Source organism: Sander lucioperca, chromosome 19, assembly GCF_008315115.2.
Source record: "Sander lucioperca isolate FBNREF2018 chromosome 19, SLUC_FBN_1.2, whole genome shotgun sequence".
Lineage (NCBI taxonomy): Eukaryota > Metazoa > Chordata > Actinopteri > Perciformes > Percidae > Sander > Sander lucioperca.
The window spans coordinates 24,085,319-24,107,544 of NC_050191.1; the positions used below are offsets into that span (position 1 = coordinate 24,085,319).

The 22,226-nt window shown below is 40.9% G+C and overlaps 3 protein-coding genes and 1 long non-coding RNA gene across 14 annotated transcripts in view; 2 read left to right on the forward strand and 2 right to left on the reverse strand.

Moving 5' to 3' along the window:
• Positions 1-6,669, forward strand: part of LOC116057948 (1-phosphatidylinositol 4,5-bisphosphate phosphodiesterase beta-4) — a 94,594-nt gene extending 87,925 nt beyond the window's left edge. For 2 of the 5 annotated variants that reach the window (XM_035995598.1, XM_035995600.1), the window contains 4 exons: positions 1,983-2,069; positions 2,733-2,769; positions 3,517-3,638; positions 3,995-6,669. In XM_035995598.1, the coding sequence (XP_035851491.1) occupies positions 1,983-2,069; positions 2,733-2,769; positions 3,517-3,593 (201 nt within the window). In that variant the 3' untranslated portion in view covers positions 3,594-3,638; positions 3,995-6,669. Of the gene's footprint in view, positions 1-1,982; positions 2,070-2,732; positions 2,770-3,516; positions 3,639-3,858 lie in introns of all 5 variants that reach the window. The other 3 variants (XM_035995599.1, XR_004895932.1, XM_035995601.1) reach the window with 3 other exon arrangements.
• Positions 6,670-9,720: 3,051 nt separating this feature from the next.
• Positions 9,721-15,424, forward strand: lamp5 (lysosomal associated membrane protein family member 5). Of its 2 annotated transcripts, none has more exons than XM_031310547.2 (6): positions 9,721-10,338; positions 10,879-11,057; positions 11,645-11,776; positions 12,204-12,300; positions 12,717-12,905; positions 14,316-15,424. In XM_031310547.2, exons 1-6 carry the CDS (start codon positions 10,287-10,289, stop codon positions 14,489-14,491), a joined length of 825 nt encoding a protein of 274 aa, XP_031166407.1. In that variant the 5' UTR covers positions 9,721-10,286; the 3' UTR covers positions 14,492-15,424. The 2 variants fall into 2 exon arrangements, with proteins under 2 accessions (XP_031166407.1, XP_031166406.1); XM_031310546.2 differs by having other exon boundaries at positions 9,723-10,347.
• On the reverse strand, positions 13,052-18,220 carry LOC118493880. The gene is made up of 3 exons (XR_004895933.1): positions 17,944-18,220; positions 13,657-13,688; positions 13,052-13,341 (listed from the first exon to the last, which is right to left on the reverse strand). It is a non-coding gene; the product is annotated as an uncharacterized LOC118493880 (long non-coding RNA).
• Positions 18,221-19,349: 1,129 nt separating this feature from the next.
• The window catches only part of pak5 (p21 protein (Cdc42/Rac)-activated kinase 5), a 76,346-nt gene continuing 73,469 nt past the window's right edge, over positions 19,350-22,226 (reverse strand). For all 6 annotated transcript variants that reach the window (XM_031310544.2, XM_035995603.1, XM_035995602.1 and 3 more), the window contains one exon: positions 19,350-21,192. In XM_031310544.2, coding sequence (XP_031166404.1) covers positions 21,037-21,192 — 156 coding nt within the window. In that variant the 3' untranslated portion in view covers positions 19,350-21,036. The remainder of the gene's footprint in view (positions 21,193-22,226) is intronic.

Below are 22,226 nucleotides of genomic sequence, written 5' to 3' on the forward strand. Positions count from 1 at the left end.
CTATATCTTTCATAAAAATACCCATCAAGGAATGTTAATGGCTTTTGTCGGTCTCTACACGTTTTAACTTTTATGAACGCACCTCTCTCTCTCCGCACACCGAGGTCCACCTGATCTTCTAAGAACTGTGACGCCGTTATCAAATCGAGTATTGATTGGTCAGTAGGCGGTGCTCTTACACCGGTTGATTTCTAACCTCCAACATAACCTGCTCCCGAGCAGGTAAAGTTAAATTAGCACACTGATTTAACTAGGGTTAGGATATTGACAAAATGTGATATTGCGATATTGATTATGAATATTGCGATATCAATATTAATTGATATTTCTAAACTAGTGCTGTCAAAATAACGCGTTAATTTGATTAATTAATCTGAGAAAAAATAACGCGTTAAAAAAAATAACTCAGATTAATCTATTCCATATTGACGTTTGACCTGGAGCCTTTCTAGCCACCATTGGACTGTAAAATGAAGGAGGGAGACGAGAATGTGCTGCCTGGATCATTAATTGGAACATTTATTTGTAAAAATCTTCTTCCTACCAACCCTGGCTACCGAAATCTGGTGCCACTGATATGTCTGCGCTTCTCTCTGATGCTCTGAAACAGATGATACCGGCAACACAAACACCGCTGCACGTGACGCTAGTTAACACTATACTCAACAGCAGCTAACGTTAGCCTACCGCTAGCTAGTAGCTGGATTAAGCACGGTTAAAATGCTGACAGCTAACGCTAAACGGTGTAAAGTTTGACTGTGTTTTACTGTAAAGATTCAACACAGGTATGTAACAATCTGCAGCTGCCGTCAGAGAAACAACACAGACTGTGCGTTCAATGAAACTGGTAAACTACAGCCTCGTGGTGCATTTGAAGTTATTGTAAATGTCCTTTTCCCATCTGGTGGTTGTATTTGTCGTTCAACAGCAATTTACTAGTGAAATAAGTTATTGTTATTGTTATACATTATTATTAAATCATTTAATTTTGACCATATGGCCTTAGCAATACAAGCCGTTCTTTAATGTCACCGACTGTATATTAATTATGTATGCAATTAATTTTGATTAATTAATCACAGAGTATGTAATTAATTAGATTACATTTTTTAATCGATTGACAGCCCTATTCTAAACATATGTAAAATTATAAAAGTTACGAGAAAACTTATAAAAATAGATTCACAACAATATAGTTCACAGTGAGTCTTATGTACGGCTCCGTAGTGCGGCTGGACCACAGGTTGTTGTGAATGAAAAATATTAAATCTTTCCGACTCCAAACTCTGCCTGCACCGTCTTTCTGCACTATTTATAAAGTTGCGGGATAGCTACCTGTGAGAAATAGATGCAGGATGGGATTTGGTACAGTTTGTCTAGTTCATTCATTTGTGTTCTCTCTTTCGCTCCACTGACTCCCTTCATTCTCTCTTTAGGTCCTTTCTTTTCTTTTGCTTTTCTGATTCGTTCCGTTTTGTTGTCTATTTCTTCACTTACAGTGTCACTCTGTCGAAATATGCACCCACGTCACGTGGTACGCTCCATAGGGTTTGTCACGTAGTGGACCCGTGCGCTGATGTGTACTAACATGTGTAAGTGGCACAGTAACCGGCCAATGAAACATGATCATTATAGCGTTTCAAGCGGGCTCTAAGTTGAACACAACTAAGCCACACAGTCAACAGACTGGACGCAACGTAATATTGCGATAACGATATTGAGTCGATGTATCATGCACCCCTAGATTTAATCCAGTAACAAGTGATCCACCGTTGTGATACACAAAACCCTGGGTTGAACCTGAAGTTACCTCGTTAATGCCAAATCTTGCTTCGTAGTACAGGCCTCTGGTCTCACATGCTCACATCAAGTAAACGTGGTTTTCAAGACTCTCATCCTAATCCTGGCTTGAGACTCAGTGTTCAATTGATAAAAGTTACTACTTATTTATAGTAATACTGGTGTCCCTGGTGTGTCTGCAGCTGGCCATGAAGCATCAGAAGGAGATGGAGCAGCTACAGAAAAACCAGAGAGAACAGTTGGAGAAACTGGATAAGTTCAATGAGCAGGTATGACAAATAAAAGAAACTGAACCTTACAGGCCAAATTTGACTGCCAATAAACTGTAGATTTTAGAAGAAATGACTAAGAATAACGAGCATGTCTGCCATCATCCAACTTGCCATCAGCTGACTACTGTTCTCCATCTCAACTGCTAATAACCCCAACCACAACATTTATTAGACCCACTTCCTGCATAAACCAGAACATCTCTCAGTTTATGGTCCTTTGTGCTCCACTGGCCTTTTAAGTGTAAATGAAGCTCGAAACTAGGGGCCTAGTGCAGTTTCTGCCATCCGTGTTGTAAACTGTAATTAGTATTGCAGAAAATGTTCCACATAACTGGCATCGGAATTGCCTCTACAGAAAAACCTTGTTGGTCCAAAGAATAAAATACAAAGTCTATATTAAAGAATCAAAGTCTCAATGCACAATGCTTCTTCATACGGTAACACAGCTTTGTATTGAAGTGTTTATTTCACCAATTGACTGGACTGTCTCTCTGCCCTACATGTGTACACTACAAATAGTAGAAACTCACTCTGCAGAAGGTCTCGTATCTCCATTTGTCCATTTTATTTTGCCACCTGCCACACTCCATTACCTGTTCATGTCTTACATGTATGCACATATTCATTTGTTTTTAAAATGATTTGCTTCTTCCGGCACAGCTTTTGAAATCGCACCATGCAAACAAAAAGGTTCAAGGTAGGCATCTCCATCTCACGTAACTACCTCTGATACCATCCTTCTGTCAGTGCATCTCTAAGTGATCATGTTTCCTTCCATCTCTCTCTCTTCTACTTGTTACGTTACTCATTTTATCGTGGCCTCAGTTGGTCTGCTGAGCCTGTATTTTCTTGCTATTTAACCGACTACTATAATGAGCACCACTGACTAAAGCCAGGAAATAGTACACGATAGGTCTGCCTTTAAGAGATTGAAAGATGTGATTCATTTTTCTTTGTATTGTGAAATGCCTTTCCCACATTTGTAGTCTGCAGCTCTCGTGGTGTCAGCAGTGCCAACGAGCAGCTTGAGTCATTTATCACCATGACTCACAAGCTATTACTAAGCAAAAACAGCCAGCTCCCAACCAGCCCCACTGTGCTTTCACTTCAGCTCATAATTATTTGCTTTCATAGTATGCGTCAGCATCCCACTGCAGACATTTTGTGGGAACCATTATACGTTACTCCTACTAAGCATGTGGTTTATATTATCTGCAAAAGTATGCAAGGAAATGCACCCAGAGGGGATTATTGGCTCTTACTGAAAAAATGATGAGCAATATAACATTCAGAACTTATAACGGAAGATCAGACTTGCACCTGTCAAAATTGATACCAAAAGATGAAATGTGGATCTTCTGCAAGTGTTACACGTGTGTATTTGTGTGAGCTTTAGTGTCTGTATGTGTGTGTCTGTCTAACTGTGTTTTCTGTCTCCTCGAAGGCCAAGGACATGCAGCAGATGGTGAAGTTGGAGGAGGAGATGGACCGCAGACCTGCCACGGTGGTGTGAGCGACTGAGACTGAGACACAAACACACACACACGTATAGAAACACACACACGGGTATACAAACACACATGTAAACACACACACGCACACGTAAACACGCACACGTATACAAACACACGTAAAACACACACACGTAAACACACACACATATACAAACACACGCACATGTATACAAACACATGTAAACACACCACATAAATGCACACGTAAACAGACACACGTAAACAGACACACACACACACACGTAAACACAGACACGTAAACACAGACACATGTGTACACACACACACACACACACACACACACACACACACACACACACACACACACACACACACCCCTCTACAATGGAGACATTCCTGCCTACAGCACTGTCTCTGTAGTTTTCCGTCATGTTCACACACAAACAGAGTAGCCCTCCCCCACCACTCAGTTTCCGCACCCTTACCCCACCCACTAACTTTATACCACTGAGCCATTGGTGCTTATCACTGTTTGACGGGGTGTTTAACCACTTATCGAGAGAGGAAATGTGGAGGCAAAGTAACAAAGAATCAGAAGTATCCCCTTTTCTTCAACGTTCTCTGCATCCTACGGGCAACACAAGCTGCAGCTATTGGTGGACAAACACACACACACACACACACACACAGCACACCCACCAACACATTCACTCACAGGGAGGTGGAAATCTGTTCCTTTTGACTTTTTTTTTTTTTTCCTTCCTTCTTTCTTTAAAAATCGGTACCCGATTAACCGCTACAGAAACAGCGTGGAAGAGGGGAGAAGACTATGTATAAGATGAAATGTCATTTCAGCACAAATTAATAAACTTTGTGAAATACACTGTACGCTACACACCAGTCCTGTCCTGAGCACTTTGTTTGTGATAGGCCATCATAACAATGTGGAAAATGTAGCAGTGCACTATGGTAGTTTTTTTTGTATTTCAGTAAGAATGTATTTAAAAAGAAATCACTGTATGAAGGAGTGGCAAACCCCTCTATGTCACCTATACCTACAATGCAAGTTGTGTGACTTCACAAAGATGTATTACTGACTTTTTTGTTGTGCAACAATGTTACAGCCAAAGTATTATCTTGCTGAGTCAGAAGACTTTAAAGGGATCACGATGGATGTTCACTTTGATTATGGCCTATTTCCCAGTCAGATTTTGGTTTTAATTACTAGGAAATACCCAAGAGATTGTGTAAATGCTGTGCTCAACTTCTACTTGAAAATAACATCCATCCTTTTTTACAATTGGGCTCAATCATCATAAAATTACACCTGCAAAACTCAACATTTTACCATCCTAATTTGGGGTTTAAACTCATGTATACAGTACTATGCAAATAAACAAACACAGGATTCTCTCAAAGTTTACAAAAGAAGGAAAACCAATAAGGACAGTGACCAAAATAAGTATCTGTAAAAACACAGTAATAGTAACCAACGTGGTTGCTTTTTCAGCCTTTAAGATTAACGTTGTGATAAAATTGTTGGATCACTACAAACCAAGGCAATGACATGAGTAGTTACAACCCCGAATTGAAAAGATGATATAATAAAGGAGACATCTACCAGTAAGTTAAAGGTTAAGATGGATTAAATGGGTTTTCTTTAAGGAGTTTTGCACTTGAAACTTTGTGAAATTGTGCCGAATCTGTAGTACAAATAAAATAAATGTGTAATAAAATGAATCCATTCTTGGCAGCACATTAATTCTGCTGTAACACATTGTGTTAATTGACAGAAGTCAAAGCCACCTCGTCTAGCCACTATCCCACTCATTAGGGCAATGTTGAAGTGAAGTGCTCACTTAATAGCTTCCTGACTGCACGTTAGCAACTTCAGCTTGTAATCCTAATCGTTTCCCTGCTCGCCTTTGGTCAGGGGATATCAGACTGAATAATTGTAACAGATCTGTAACAAGTCTGTGAAATGGCTGCCACACACTTTCCACACCAGGGATTTCAGACAAGGCCTGTACGCCTGTGGGCCCCAAACAGGTTCCCTCTTACTTTTTGTGGGAGTACAGATTGGCTTAAGGAAGCACTATTGTCTGCAGCCCTGGTGACATTGTTGGACAAAAAGCCACTGCACAGAATGAAATGTGACGTGAAGTACTATTATGATCCTGTGGGTACGGTAGTATTTGCGCACATATGATCATGTCAGGCATTCACATTGCATGACATACCACTAACATAGATCGACCAAAAGTCATAATGATGATGTGAAAACACACAAAAACATGGGGATAAAAGCACCTCGAGGTATTTTGGCCGTTTTAGAGGATTTTATTTGTGTATTATTCTGCTGTAACACACCTAGGGTAGACGGGATGTTCTTGTATATACTGGAATGTATGTAGTTTAATTTACTTTGACCATTTGTGTTCTGTCATAAAAGGGCTCAGGGGATAGAGTGGGTCTGTTGGATGTTGGGGAAAGACATTTATCAACCACTGGGTTTTTCTTGTTCTTTTTGTCTCCGTTTTCCAGTCTGCCCTTACTGCACCACACGACACAGTACAGTATAAAGCTCTCACCACATATCTAGTGCAGAGATAAAATGAGTAAAAAGTGCTTTTAAATTTTATTCCATCGCTTTCAAATGTGCCACTCAGTGTCTGTTAGGATGGTAAAATTATTTTATGAATGATAAAATGCCAAATTAAGGGGTTATTTATATGAAGTTATATATAAATAAATGAATATATATATTATATATATTAGATATAATGTGTAGTTTAAGATTATTATGTTTGTTAGAGGCTTTTTTGCACTAGTTGAATGTTTCTGTTGTGTGATTACATGTAACCTTTGGCTTTCTAGTTTGTCAAAAAAAAGCAGATTATTTTTGCAGAGCAAGTTACCGATTTGATTTCCTCAGTTTCTACTGTATCACCTCTTTGTTTTCTATTTGAACTGTAGCTTGTCAACAAACCATTCTGTGTGTGTTTTTGTATTTATATTGTATTGTTGAACTTAAAGCAATGAAAATACTGTTGTTATCCAGCTCCTTTAATACTGTTTTATAGTATGTGTACCAATAAATCCAGGTGTAAAATGGGACATAACCACGTGGCTCATTTGTGTTTCTTCAAAGTACAATTGTGGGTCTTTATTTTTTTTATACTTTTTGTCAGAACATAATCCTCCTGTTTGAATTGTCCATTTATTTAATTGGGGGGGAACCATTAAAAAACATGAATTAAAAGAAACTAAAGTGCTTAAAAAAGGACTATCTTAACAGCACCACCAATTATATTTCTATGAAAATTCATCTTATCTTTGACTCATTAAAACGCCAACAATAGAGACTGTTAATCCACGCAGTCTGTTCCCTTCTGATATCTGATCATTGTATATTGAAAAGAGCTCAAGTGGGGTCACACTGTGTCAGGAGGCCAGATTTATTGTTAACAGCGGGAGTGCGCAGCCCGCGCTTACACACACCGCCCGCGCACTTATTTCCCAAACAATGACCACTGCTGTCTAATGACATTCAACAAGTGCAGGATGAATCCAGATCCACTCTTGAACACAGGCGGCTCCAGCGCTGAAGCTCTGAATTGTCATTATAAGCAAAGTATTTCCATTAGAAAGACGAACAAAGCGCGGTCGTTATGTTTGCGTTGCCTGGCAACTCCGTAGCTTCCCCTTCACTATATAACAGAGGTGATGGGTTTGTTTTATCAGCACTCGTTTTGGGGAGAGGTTTCCAAAACCTGCTCCGAATGGTAAAATTTCTCCGATAAGTTTATCAGAATCATGCTCAAATCGCAGGGGAAATCCGATGGGCAAACGGGCACTAAGATCCTCCTGGAGGCGATGGCCAAGGATAAAGTCCACTTGGCCAGGTTCGTTCTGGACGCGCTGGATGGGGAAATCGTGGACTCCAAAACAGAGGACGCACAGACTCCGCTCATCTCTTCTATCCTGCTGCCCGATAGTCAGACTAGGTGTAAGTTTGTAGAGCTTCTGCTGCGGAGAGGGGCTAATGTCAACTGTCAGGACGGCAACGGGCGCACCGCGCTCAGTTACGCCTGTGAGAAAGGCTATCTGGATGCTGTGAAGAACCTGGTCCGAAACAACGCAGACCCGGAGATTGTGGACGCCTGGGGGAACACTGCACTAATGTACGCCGCAGTAGCAGGTCACTCCCCTGTCATTGAGTTTTTGGTGAGAGCTTTCAAGAGGCTGGGTCTTCAGATAGACAGGCAAAATAAAGTTGGCAACTCTGCTGTTGAAGTGGCAAAGTTTCTCGGCCACACCGAGTGCATCGTTGCGCTCACTAACAACTCCAAAAAGGCCCGTGAGGCTGAGCGGGGCGCTCGGGGAAATGCGCAGCCGCGACTTGGTTTGGGACGCGGTGATGTAATTGAAAAGTTTGATAGGAGAGTTGGACATTTAGGGAATAAACTTGAAGACCTCCAAACGTGTAATCATGTAGAGTGTCTACTGGTTCGAAATTGCACTTGGCAACCAAGACTTTGGGTAAAACAGAGTCGGTTGCCATCGATGGACTCGATAGAGGAGTTTGAAAGGGATAATGACGGCTCCTCCTTGCCTCCACAAGAGTTAGTCTTCTCCGAAGTCCTAACCCCTAAACCCCCACCGCGGACTTCCGAACATTCTCCCAACTCTAAGCATCCTAAACCCGGGGATGATCACCTCCCCCCTCTTAAACAGAGCTCGATTTTCTTTTCACCCCGGCCCAGCAGAAACACCCCCAAACCCAGCGCGCCATCTGCCCTAGGCATCTTACTGGCTCCCATTCTTTCATATAAAAGTGAGATGGAACCAGGGACAGAAAAATCTAAAATATTAGACTTCGGTGTGCGCAGATTTCACGACAGTTACTATCAGAAAAGAAGTAGTCTACCAACCAGTATCCTCAGCCCCACACCCCCGGACCGCACACTGGTGCCCGTGCGTAAATCCAGAACCATGAGGAGGCGCGAAGCCTCACCCTGCAAGCCTGAATCTCTTCTTTTAACCGCATCAACTGCCGCTACTTCAACCACGGCTTTCTCGGTGTTGAGCAACAAACTCTTACGCCGTTTTACCTCCCCGGAGTTTAAAAAGGACGCGAAAAAGTTGGAGAAGAATCCGATGTTGACTTCAGGGCGGATTCCGCGATCAGAAACTTTTCCTCAGGGCATGAAACATCCCCAGGTGGGCAGTAAACCCAGCATCGACAGCATCAGCTCTGTCAAGTGCGAGTTTGGCTTTCTGAAATGAAAACCAAAGTGCGTCATGCGTAAAAAGTGTTTGTCCGTAATTTATCCACCACTAATGTCAAGATTATGACGTTGCTTTTAGATCTCAGAAATCATCGGTTACACTCAATTCCGCTATTTTTCCTAAATTCACCTCCGAAATGTGTCTCAGTGGCCTTACCAGCTCTAATGCATTGCATGCAAGTGATAGAGCATCCAACAGCGTCTATGTCCAATGATCTCGTGGTGACAATATATCCGCACTGCAAACGTTTTACATCCGGACGCTATCAACCGAAGGATAGACGGAGTCAAATGAACCTAAAAGGTTTTTATCTACGACTGAATAACTGAAAAATCAACAGTAATTTAAAAGTATCTTGCGTAAACTACGTGCGTAAATGCCAGCACCTGCCAGTTGGATACTGCATCTACAGAGGTAAACGCAATGTGTAACTTCTACTGTAGTTTCAGTGTATATAGTTGCTCCTGTGTTCAGCAGCATTTGTCACTCCCTTTGGAGTGGGTGGGGGTTGCAGAAGTTGAAGGGGTGATCAATTATTCAAAACAGCATTAACTTGTGTTGTGCTACAATCTTTTATATGTTTCTGTATCTTTCACCACGTTAGTGTTGATTTCTGTTAGATTAGTCTGTCATCTTCAATTACTGATTTTAATAAAATCTCATTATGAACATGTCTTGAGTGAGTGAGTGAACATGTCGTTTGTGGGTAATTAGTATGATTCGTAAAGCGAGACAAAAAAAATAGTGCTCTCCACAATATCCAACAAGACAGGTTTATTTGTAGAAGTAACATCTCACTCCATCGAATAATACATTTAAAAGAAGATCTTAAATCTCCATGTTAGATTAAGTGATTTTTCAGCACTCATTCTCACCAACTCTCAGCTGCAACCTTGCAGAAGTGGAGTTTGAGAGGGAGGGAGGGGGTGTTATCGGCGTTTCCCTCCAGACATACATCATTTCAGCCCAACCTACAGCTGCTACCACAGAGATGGAGACTACAGCATTGCGGGAATAACTGAGACTGCATGCCGAGTCCTTCCTTACAAGAGACAAACTCAGGTGACGGACTTTTTCTTTCAAGAAGGATCTTTATTCCTGTTGTTAATGATGTGTAGAGGGAGCTCAGTCCTGCAGCTGTCACTGGGTTAAAACCCGTCAACCTTGGAGAGGGCGGTCGGTTTGGACAGCCAGAACTCCTCGGAGCCGGCTGCTTCTGCAGAGGAAACCGGATCTCACGTCCAACCTGGAGACATTTTTTGCTGCATTCACGATGATCTCAGCGTGACTACTGGGCGCTGAGTAGAGGCATCCCTCCTCTCTCTCTTTTCCCATCTTCCTCTCCCGCCCCTCTCTGTCTTTCTTCATCTCTTTTCCTTTGGTGGGTTTAGCACAGGCTGCCCAGTCATTTAGTCCCCTTTTTTCTGCGCTGGGGAAGCTGATAGCAATGGGACGGCTCGGTTTCAGCACCACGGAGAGCGCCCGGCTTCTGCTGCTCGTTGTGTTCGGTAAGAGACAGAGAGAAGCTGTGTGTGTGTGTGTGTGTGTGTGTGTGTGTGTGTGTGTGTGTGTGTGTGTGTGTGTGTGTGTGTGTGTGTGTCTGGCTGTCGTGACTCCTCACTGCGTGCGTGTGTGCGCGTTTGTGTGCATGCGTGTGCACCTTCTGCGTGTGTTTAGCCATGACAGAGTGTGTGTTCCGGCATATTTCACCTGCTATTTCCTCCTCAAATGAATATAAAAGTTGTTGCTGCATGTTGCAGTTCATCACTTTCTGACGTTGTTTAGACTGCAGCCAGTGGCGTGCTGTTGCTCCCCTGATACTGCAGATTTCAGTCTCCGGTGTTTTCACCTGATTTTGACTTTGTCGTGAGGAAACAGACGTAATATGCCAGTGATCTGAAGCTGTGAGCTAAACTAAGAGTAGCCCATTATGCCGTTCTTTCTGCTGATTCTGCATGTTTTGCGTGTGCGTGAGCCCCATCTGTTACCCCGCTGACATAAGTGCCCCCACCTGCAACTTTTGAGTATTCTATTGTCAGGTGTGCTGGCGCTGTCCGTGGTGCTGGCGGAGCAGGAAGGGGAGAACCTGTCCGGTCTCTCAGACAACCCAGACAAAGCCATCTTCGCGGTCCGGGAAAACGGCACGACATGCTTGATGGTGGAGTTCGCCGTGAGATTCCTCGTGCCATATGACGTGCTCGCGCTCAATGGGATAGACGTAAGGAATCCCCCGTGGATTTTTAATACATGTGGATTCTTTTAAAAAACGCAATGGTTGTTTCAAGAATGTAAGATGCATAAAATGTTGCTTCGTGTTGAAGACATAAAAATGTTTATTAGTTGTGCGTAAAGGTTGTTCCAGCACAAGACACGTTTGGTTTTACATGCAAAATATTTGGCCATTTATTTAAATTCGGTTTTTGCTCTTATTAATAAGGAAATGCTACGTAGAACTGTTATGTAGAACATTACAGTTGTATTTGGAAACCGCTTTAGTAACGTGTAGTTGTGCGTAAAATGCTGACGTCGTCAGGCCAATCATCAAGAAAAGGATGTTTCATGTAAAAAAAAAAAAAATTGTACATGAAACTTCTTTATCATTAATTAAATTGACGTTTCTTTCTTTCTGCTTGTAAGAACAACGTATTCAAATAATTCTTTCTTTGCTGCTTTCTGGATATTTGGTTGTACTATAAGATCGTGCGTAAAAATGGAGAAAAAAAAAAACTCCTTCCAGCAATCCGTAATCTGTCCCTATCGGTCAAGTTTTTTTTCACATTGCTTGCTGTATCTTTTTTTTTGCAGCTGATCACAGAGCAAGCGGCGTTCACTCTGCCCCGTGGTGCAGAAATCGAGGGTAAATGTGGGAGCACGGAGTCAGAGATCCAAATCACCTGGAAGAACAAGGCCTACACCCTCCGCATCTACTTCGACACGGTGGGCGAGACGGCGTCAAGGGAAACGGCAATAATGCATAATGTATCCTCACATGCCATTTTAAAAGTCTGAATCATCTCCTGGTGATAGCAAGACGCCAACCCTTCCCCATACATCGCCTAAATATACGTTTTCACAAATTTACTGTCACTTGGAATCTTGTTTTTGTTGAGCAAATTTGACTGATTCCCTTGAATTAAATGCCATTACCGATCGTATAGTGGAATCATTAAGGGGAAATATTTTAGTCAAAAGGAAATTGCTTTACTCATTGTCAGAATATATTCATTTCAACACTGGACAGGAGCCTAAAAAGACTTGCCAAGATAGATTGTTTATAAGAGTGTAGGCTAACCATGGGGGAAAGCCCATTTTGACGGCAGTGTGTGTGTGTGTGTGTGTGTGTGTGTGTGTGTGTGTTTTGCAGGAGTTCCGTGACAAGGGCATTGAGGTGTGGAAGATCAGCAAGATCCAGTTCGTCTATGACACCTCGGAGACATCGCATTTCACTAACGCGTATAACCGTGAGTCTCCCGCCGAGCCGTGTAGCTTGCTCTCATTCATGTCACATTTGCATTCAGATGGAATTAGAGGGTTGATTCATGCATGGATTTAGGATTTTCGCCCCCGTAGGCTTTATCAAAATTTCACGGACCTCTTCCAATAATCTCACCACACTTCTTTCATAAATTAAAATGTACAAGTTTTAATAATTTTATTGTCAACTTAAAACATTTTAAAACAATTGTTTTGTTTTTGATGATTATTCCCTTTTATTTTGCTATTTCTATTGCGTTTGGTCACAGTGGATCCACCCAATTATATATCACACACACACACACACACACACACACACACACACACACACACACACACACACTCTCTCTCTCTCTCTTAATGCTTACTTCATATTTATTCATGACTCATCCTTTCTCCTTAGCTGGGAAGCACACAGCCAACACCCACCACCTCTTGGCCCTGGTGACCCCTTTCGGGCGCTCCTATGTGTGTTCAGCGCAGCAGACTTTCACCCTCATCTCAAGCGACCACCAGAAGGGTGTCACCATCTCCATGTATGACACCCAGATCCAGCCCTTCGACATCACCTCTGACTTCATATTCAGCGAACGTAAGAACAATCTTAATATCAATAGCTTTTTGCTTCACACTGCCACTGCAACCTTTGCTTCACACTGCCACTGTGATAATGATACAAAATCCTGGGGGGGGGGTAGGGTGTTACCTCTCTCTCTCTCTCACACCTCTGGGGGGTTATTGCTGCAGTATGAGGAGTACATAGGAGAGGGAGACAGGGTAAAAAGAGAGAAAAAAAAAGGGAGGTAGGGATGCAAGAGGGACAAAAGAGACACAAAGAGAAGGAGAGAAGGGGTGGGGGTCATTAGGATTTTATGAGTACAGTCATTTCCTTGCCCTCAATGCAGCTTTTATAGACATACTCAATGTACCTGGCTGTCCTCTGAATCCAATCACCTTGGAAGACTCATGTGCTCTGAGCTGCTGTAAACTAGGCTGTGCTTCACTGCCTCTCCCGGTGTGCATTATTGCTGTCCACAGGGAGAAATACCTTCAACTTTAAACCACGTACACAGATTATAAAGCCAGTTTTGGTTTAGATGTCCTCCTCCCCCCTTACAGACGCCATGTATGAAAAGATGTGTGGACGCTAACATGCCTTTAACTAAGCACAGAGTAGGAAAAAAACAGTGTGTGACTAATTGAACTGAAAGAGAGAAGAAGCATCTGTGTGAAATGTGTGTCATTTAGCGAATAAAAGCCTCGGTTGCTTCTGTGCAAACACACACAGATGCTACCTTCATTTTTCACACACATACTAGATAGAACACATAAGGTACACATACCTCTATCGGCCAATACTGATGCCTGTCTAAACCTGTCAGGGGCCACATGATGAGTTAGTGGTTCAACTACAATCTACAACTACTGATGATAACCAAGACTGTAGAGCTGAGTGATATTTAATATATTAAAATAAATCTGTTACAAAAACTGTAGCATTAATGTATTAAATAATACCAAAAAATGTAACAATAATTAATAACTAACTAATAGATTTTTACATAGCATTTCATTTACCTCGGGGCACCACCCTATTTGAAAAGAGAATATAGATAGCCAATTAATTTAGTCTTACAATCTAAAGGCTGCTATGGAGTCCTTGGCTGGTGTACAGTGACTCTTTACGTATGCAACAAAAGTTTCAACAACTCATTCAGTTAGTTACTTAGTATTTTCATCTAAAGCTAGAGTGTGGAACTTTACATAGGTATGAACAGAGTATGGCAATATGACTGTATATACCGTGCACAGTAGAAACGCGTAGAGATTTGGCAATACAGTTTCCAACATAACATGATATGATCATATCATCACAATCCGATTCCACTGATTCTAAGGCATTAGAAAAGAATATTGAATCATCACCCAGGCCGAATAGACGATACACATAAATTCAGTCACCTCAGCATGCTCACTGTGTTCGTTATTCCCCTTTCTGCAGCCTACAAGTGCATCACTGACCAGCGGGAGCGCCTGGAGGAAACCCTCCCCCTCATTCTGGGTTTCATTTTGGCCCTCATAATCGTCATCACACTCACGGTCTACCACTTCCACCTGAAGCTGACAGCGAACCAGCCCCAGCTGCCCAGAGATCGCTCCATGTACAAGAACATGTAGCCAGCAGCACGGCGGCAGCTCCCTCAGCTCTCCCCAAAGCTAACCTGATAAAAGACTTGTCTCCTCGATGTCCCAGGCCTAACACCACAGAGGAAAGTACCATGCCATGGACTGAATCCCTGACAGAGAAATGTGTGGAACTTTTGAACAGCTAAAACACAAGTTAATGGGACAGCTTGGGGCCTAGCATGGATGTAGTTGCAGGGTAAACCCACCAAAACCTAATTTACCTGGCTGCTGAATTGAATCTCAATGCCATAAATCCATAGTTGGTATTACACTAATTAGAATTTTAATGAAAATAAAAACAAATGCTTTTATGAAAATGATTGTTTTTGTTTAGATTGGTGGTTGTTAGCCATTTGAAAATCACCAACTTGAGGTTACAGTTCACCTATTTTTTCTTCTCTTTGAAAGAAATTTCAGAAATTGCCAGAGCTTCTGCTGTCATTCGCCAACTGTTTGCCGTCTTCTCCTCTCTTTCTCTCTCTAAAACTGCTGCTAAATAATTTCAATACCTATTGTTGGTTCTGTATTTCCTAATCTTGACATTTCTTGTTCAATAATCCCTTTTATTTCTTTTTTGAATGCAGCCATAGTGTTTTACAGTGGACAAGTCTTGTAGTGTGTGCAGTTTAGTGGCATTCAGAGTTGCAATGTTTTTGCTTTGACAAATGTCTCCACACCAATGTATGCAACATATCAAAAAAAAGAAAGAAAGAAATACATAAACATCTGACAAAACTTCTGTACTAAATACTGAAGAATTTATCAGAAGGCCATATGAGAGTGTTTATGAAAAGATAGGTTATTAAATTGAAAAAATAATGTGTATAATATTTTCAGAATCAAAGTCTATGCATAAACCTCTGCTGATGCAATCTTGTGCAGTATTCTTCTGTTCATTGAAATAAATAGCTGGAATCATCTCTACACACCTGTCAAGTTATTTCTATTATCTATCACATTACTACAGTACACTCAATCTTCAATCTTATAAATTGAAAAATTCTTCCTATAAATTGTTAAAACAAATCTAGTGTTCATACAGTGTTCAAATGAAATAGCTCAACTTGGAAAATGTGACGGATACCCGTGTCAGAGGACACGCTGCAGGGATGAGGTATTGATTTTGTCGTCCGACGCTGGGCCTTCGAAGGAAACGCAATATGAAGTCTAATTGAAAATAAATAGAGCATTTGTGTCAGCTACACCTATTTGTTTTAGCTGTGTGGCCATCATACATCATCCTCAGTCACAAGTCATCAAAGTCCTTAATCCAGTTTTTCAGACAGATGGTTGAAAATGATCTTGAAAAAATGGTCTATTCGTTATGAAAGGGGGCATTCTGTCAGAAATGAATCACTTTCTGACTTCACCGCTTTTGATTTGAACAATTTTTTTTCCTACATGTAAACCTTTAGGAGAGAGTGCTAGAACATAGTTTGATTAACCAGAATGGCCAACCAACCATTCAGGAGACCGGGTCCCTCGATGGTGACCCATACTGGACGACCGCCCCTCTTACACACAGAAAACAGACACAGATATCTTCTTTAAAAATAAAACATATCAGTACGGTTTTCTGACCATCGGAAACCTAACAAACAAGGCTATCCACAAATTAAGCTTAGCGGAAATTCTTTCAGGAAGACTTCTATGCTTCACATTTCTCTCTCCCAACCGAATCAGCTGAATGTGGCCGTTTACTCTTTCAGTTAAACCAACCAGACTTGCACAGTCTCTCTGAGCTATCGCGTTGTTGCATTCAAACTTTATATCTGTTCTACTCTCTACTGCTGTCAGTTGTCATTTCAGGCAAAATTGATGCGACCCTCCTCCACCCCGTTCACCTCCAGTTCTCATCATTCCCAGCACCCAGGGTTCCTCCATCAGAAGCCCCGCTTCACGTCACACCCATCCAGGTCTTCAGGCTCCTCCTTTATCCCTTCATCACCTCCACCAGTGTCTAGACTCTATTGGGGGGGATAATCCTATATTTCCACGGCTATATATACCTATATATCTATACCCCTTATAAATTAAAACTGCGATGGAGTCTAATCGCCAAAGACTCTAAACATATCAACCTATTATGCACCATGTTCATTAAACTTATTTCACTCTTAAATGAAGTCTCTCCTGATTAAATTGTGTTTATATGTTATAGGGTAGACACTTCTTTACATCTCTTAAAGTTTTCATGTTGTACCTGCTATCAGTTGAGCAACAGCAGAGTATATGGTACGTACTAGGTCAGTCTAATGTTACCTATGATTTTCTATTTCACCTCAAATATTGCATTCATTTTTTTCCCATTTGTTTATTATCACATAACTGAAAAACTAAAAATTAAAAATGAAATTACATAAAAAGGAAGCCCATGTCAGCAAAAATGTGTCTTTGTCTTTACAGTACAGGTGGTCGTCCAATATGGGTCAACTTTGAGGGCTTCTGTCTCCTGAATGGCTGGTCATTCTGGTTAATCAAACTATGTTCTAACACTCTCTCACACTACTAACATGTAGAAAAAATACATTCAAACCGAAAGGAGTGAGGTCAGAACGTGATTGACGGAAAGCCCCAAAGGTCAACTCAAGGCCTGACTTTTTCCTATTTGACTATAATTGCCATGTTAAAATCAGACCAAGCCCAGATTAACTCCGCTACATCTGTACCAACCACAATGTTAGCAATGGTCATGAATGAGCTGCGGTTGTGTGTGCAACACTGTATCATGTACATTTGTGTTGTGAGCTCATTATAGTTTCAGGACTGTGTATAATGACAACTAACTCATCTAAATAACCGCAAGTCACCATTATGGAATTTATATTGCAATGTGAATTCATATAGAGTGCTATAGGTAGCTTCTGCAACAAAAATACATTACAACCCTCCCTCCCCAGTTTCACCTATTTTGGATGGTATGATTTGACTTTTACAGTAACGTCAGAAAGCTGCGCCTTGCAAAAGACAGTAATGAAACTAATATGTTACCAAAACTACAGGGACATACATACTTATTTCAATTATCTTTGTGAAGCATTGGAGGCATAGCTTCATTTATGTAAAATCAGGAAGACCAGAGAAATTAGAAATGCGGCTGACCTGAACACAAGACACTTGTGGCTGAGGTTGCTATGACAATATATGAACAATACATGAACAATGGTGCACAAAGAGTATCAGACAACAGAGTTATCTTACAGCCAGTATGTTTCAGCCAGAGAAGGACCTTTAACAATCGGAACCACTCACTTTAACCAAACGTTTAAGACGAAACAGCTCATTGTCATGCCGTGATATATGGCAACAGAACAGACAGGGAGGCCTTATAACAGATGCCAACAGGCGGTTCAAACTACCAAAGTATGTCCACCAAAAAGCCAATCAAATAAATAAAGAAATACAGTGCTACTGTCAGCTCACAATTCATTTAGAAAACTCACCTGTTGCCGAGCTTCATTGACTTCCAACAATGGAGCCGCTGCTGGTCTAGTTTGTTTTGTTTCCGGTTGTTCGCCGAAATACCAATGGACACAAACTCTTTTTCTTCCTCATTTGGAAACAAGTTATTCTAAAAATCGCACAATTGCATATCAAAGGGTAAAGAAATCATTTAAAAATAAAAAATAAAAATCCGCGACCTTTTTCTCAGCAGACCTTTCAGACTTGACGTAGCAGGAAACACACAGGTGTAACGAATATCATTAACGGTGGATCTGTTACAAGTGTACCGGTAAGCAACGCCGGTGAGCCAGCATGCAATCTGGTCCCCTTGACCGGATACATATTAATGCTTTTAGTTTTTTTTATTATTATTTTACATGCCATTCATTTAACAGTTTATTTTTGTACAGAATAGTCAAAATTCTCAAACTGTCCACACTGCTAGAAATAATATAATAATTTAAAGAAAGAACCTCTTAATTTAATTTTAATTTAATTTAATTTCTTTTTTTTTTTGCCTAAAAGTGGTTACATTTAAATATACTGACTCTCACAAACACCTCCTCAGATTGTTAAAATCAAAGACCTCATTGTCCTCAATGGTATGGCCCTGAATTAAGCTATGAATTATTTATATGTGTTTTTCCTTTAGTGAGGTGTCAAAAGGTCTGCTGTGAAAATGATGAAAATTCTCGTAAAAACAACAACATGAGAGCGATTAATAGTAATTGATGCCATTTGAAACTTGTACAAGACCACCAACACACTAATTTAGGTACAAATTTACAATCTTGAGTCCCCTGTATGTTTAATGTGATGCTGAAGTCCTGTGTTTGAAGCAGATGAGTGTGTCCTTTTGAGAAGTCACCTTAATAGTAACTCAGTGACTCTACAGTCTTGAGTTTGATCATCACTGACCCCCTGCAGTCCCACTGGACCCCAGTACTTGTGCTTTTATTTACAGGGCTGACGGCAGAGGTATCTTTCTCTGAGAAAGAAGCTCCATTCTCTGTCCGAGCTAAATCAATATACCATTATAGTGTTTCAGAGGGAATGGCTTAGAGGAAAAGAAAGAGAAATAACCTCATATATTATGGCAACGCCAATCCATGTGTGTTGTCTTTCTGCCTCTCTGTTCGGAGATGAGGTTAGGGTGAAATAGTTGGAAATGAGAACTGTTGAATTTAGAGAATATGGTAGTCCTAAACAACAAAGAGAAAATAAACTGTTGATGACTGAAAAGAACTCCCTTGAATATCCGACAGTGTGCTGTTTGAAAAAAAAATCTCTGCTTGATATGAGACACAGAGAGAGAGAGAGAGAGAGAGAGAGAGAGAGAGAGAGAGGAGAAGAAGAAGACGAGACTATAGAGGGCGATGAAGGAAAAATCCATGCAACACATCTCAATGTTTTTATGGGCGTTTTTTTAATTGAAACCAGCTTCACTGATAACAAACATGCAATATCACTGTACAAGCCAACACCACAGATAAGTGTTACTCATTCAAGTCTTGACACATTGTCAAGGATTAGCCAGCAGCACACACACGCACACACACTTTCAGATGTTGTACAGAGATAAACACGCTCTACTGCTTTTGCTCTTTGACAGACACACACACACACAGACTCACAAACAAACACACGCTCACATCCACATATTTACATATCACAGTGAACGATGGGTAAAAACGATGCGGGGAGGAGGATTACACTGTTCTCCCGGTCTGAGTAGAGATGAGAATGGCAGCACAGTTCCAGTGATAGCGAGTAGTGTGTCTAACTGAGGTGGGATAAGGAGTGAGATGATGACAGTGAGGATGTGAGTAGAAAACGAGACCTTTTATCAGCATCCCAAAATCTGTGCAGGCGTCTTGGATGGACGCCTCTTAGCATTTAGAGAAACACGATGAGACTCCTATATAAAAGAAAAAAACAGGTCTGCGTAGAGTAAATCTTTTTTCGTCAAATCCACTCCATCTGTGCTACATTTAAATGCATGGTGTAATTACAGTATCATAATTACAGGGCTTCATGATTTCATAATAGGTTTGGGGTATTGCTTGAATGATATAACAACAGATAGCACTGTCTGTGACGCGCTTTTAAAAATGTAAATCAAAACCCTCCAAAAACAACAACAAAATAAACCAAAAAAAGGCCACACTACCAAAAAAATAAACCTTCAATTCCAATAAATAAATAAATACTTTAAAATGTCATACAAAATTCTGACATTACCCTTTTTTCCCAACATTTAATGGAAGTTCTGTCTACAAATGTAAGATAATAAATATATTTAGAATTTTTAGTAACAGTTAGGTTTAGGTGGGTTTATTTGGGATATCTCTTATATCTTTAAGCAAAAACTGGATTATAAACAGTAGGAAAGATCTCTGCAGAAACTCTATTTAATACTGCTCATATCACAATGGTTACCACACGATAAAATACTGCAAATTATCAAAACTGTACAGAAAAACTTACAAGTTTCTCTAAAATACATTTTCACTGTTAGTGTGTGAGAAGAGAAAAACAAGAGAGCTCGTCTCTGTTTGAGCAGCTGAGCAGCAGCAGCCTGTCCTTCAGATGGACTGACGACACAGCAGCCGTACAACAGTCATTAGTCAAAGACCCTTCTGTGCGCGCAGCTGATTGTTCTGCCCTCTGCTGCTCTGGTCTGGAGCAGAGCGCCGGACCCCAAGGTCCCTCCACCACGTCAGCAGCTCGCCACACCCCTCTGAAGCACTCACTGATGGCTACTACAACTCTACATGGAGCTGAGGACTCGCAGTCTAGGAAGAGAGAAGACAGCAGCAGGGAGAGCTAGCCCACACGTTTTGACAGGACGTCTAGTGAGTTCCTCTTGCACAGTACACTCTTCTACTTCAGTTCATAGTTTTAAATTGGTAGACAATTTTTTTCTTCTTTTCTCTGTCATGTGTTTTTTTTTTTAATGTAATTTCTTAAATATTCCTCTAGCTAATCTACTTCACGGTTACAGGTGTGAGTATTAGTGGCGCGCCACCAAGCGGTAGGGTGTTTATGTGTGTGTTTTTAGTCTAGAGGAGGGCAGGTTTTGGCCCAACAGGTCAGCGGTGGCGATAGTGTCTCATGAGGGGCACGATGCAGGAAGGGGGTCCAGACATCTTGAGGAAGGGATGCTGGAGGAGTTCCTGGGCCGTGGCTCTCTGCGAGGGCTCCCTCACCAGCATCAGGTCTAGGAAGGACCGCAGCACAGAGGACACCTGAAAACGTAAAGAAATGCTTTCATTCCAGTACGTTATTTGATCTATGATTATTGATTGTAGAGGGATGTTTCCTACTAACACACATATATGCAAAGAAAGAAATTAGATAGTTTAAGTGTTACATTAGCTGGATCCGAGTGAAACGTTGCCAACTAAACAACATTTTAATCACAAATCAACATTGTGTTTAACACAACAATTAAGAATATGGCACGCACATTTTATGCCATGCTAGCGACATTATCAGCCTCAGCTTTACTTTGTGTTTTGTGCTAATTACCAAATGTATACATTGTAACATGCCAAACAAATAAGGTAATGATTGTACCTGCTAATCATCAGCATGATAGCATGCTGACGTTAGCATTTAGCTCAAAGCTGTGCCTAAGTACAGCCTCTCAGAGCTGCTAGCGTGGCTGTAAACTCTTTGTCTGGTTTAAAGATACCCAGCTGCCAGCCAGCGTACTAATCAGAGTGACAAAGATTTAATGACACTGTGTAACTGTAATGATGTAAGTTCTTGTTCACTGGTAAAGAGGCAAAGGGTACAAGGTTTTGTACATAAAAACCTTAATACTCAAGAAAACTAGTAGTGCTTCTGAAAGAAACAATCACTGAGATTTGAGTTCTGTTTGTGGCCTGACCTTCTACAGCAGGTCAGGTCACAAATCACTAAATATTTCCTTCAGATGTGGTTAGCTCAGTGTTTCATATAGCAGAAATGACCAGATATACAGCCATTAGTTAGTGTCTGTACACATGTTTATGTTAGAGCAATCATACAGACTGCCTGCATGTATTACTTTGTATTTTAATGCATTCACACCTAAAAAATCAATCATAGATATGGGCAAAGATTTCTTTAAAAAAATTATAGATATTTTATTTTTTATGTAGCGACAGACTTCAACATCTCAAAACATGGTCACGACACAACAAGTTTTAATTTTTGGAATCTATTCATTAAGTCACACATCTTCGACTTCATAATCTCCTTCCTCTATGCTTACTGTCCAAAAAAAAAACCTGCA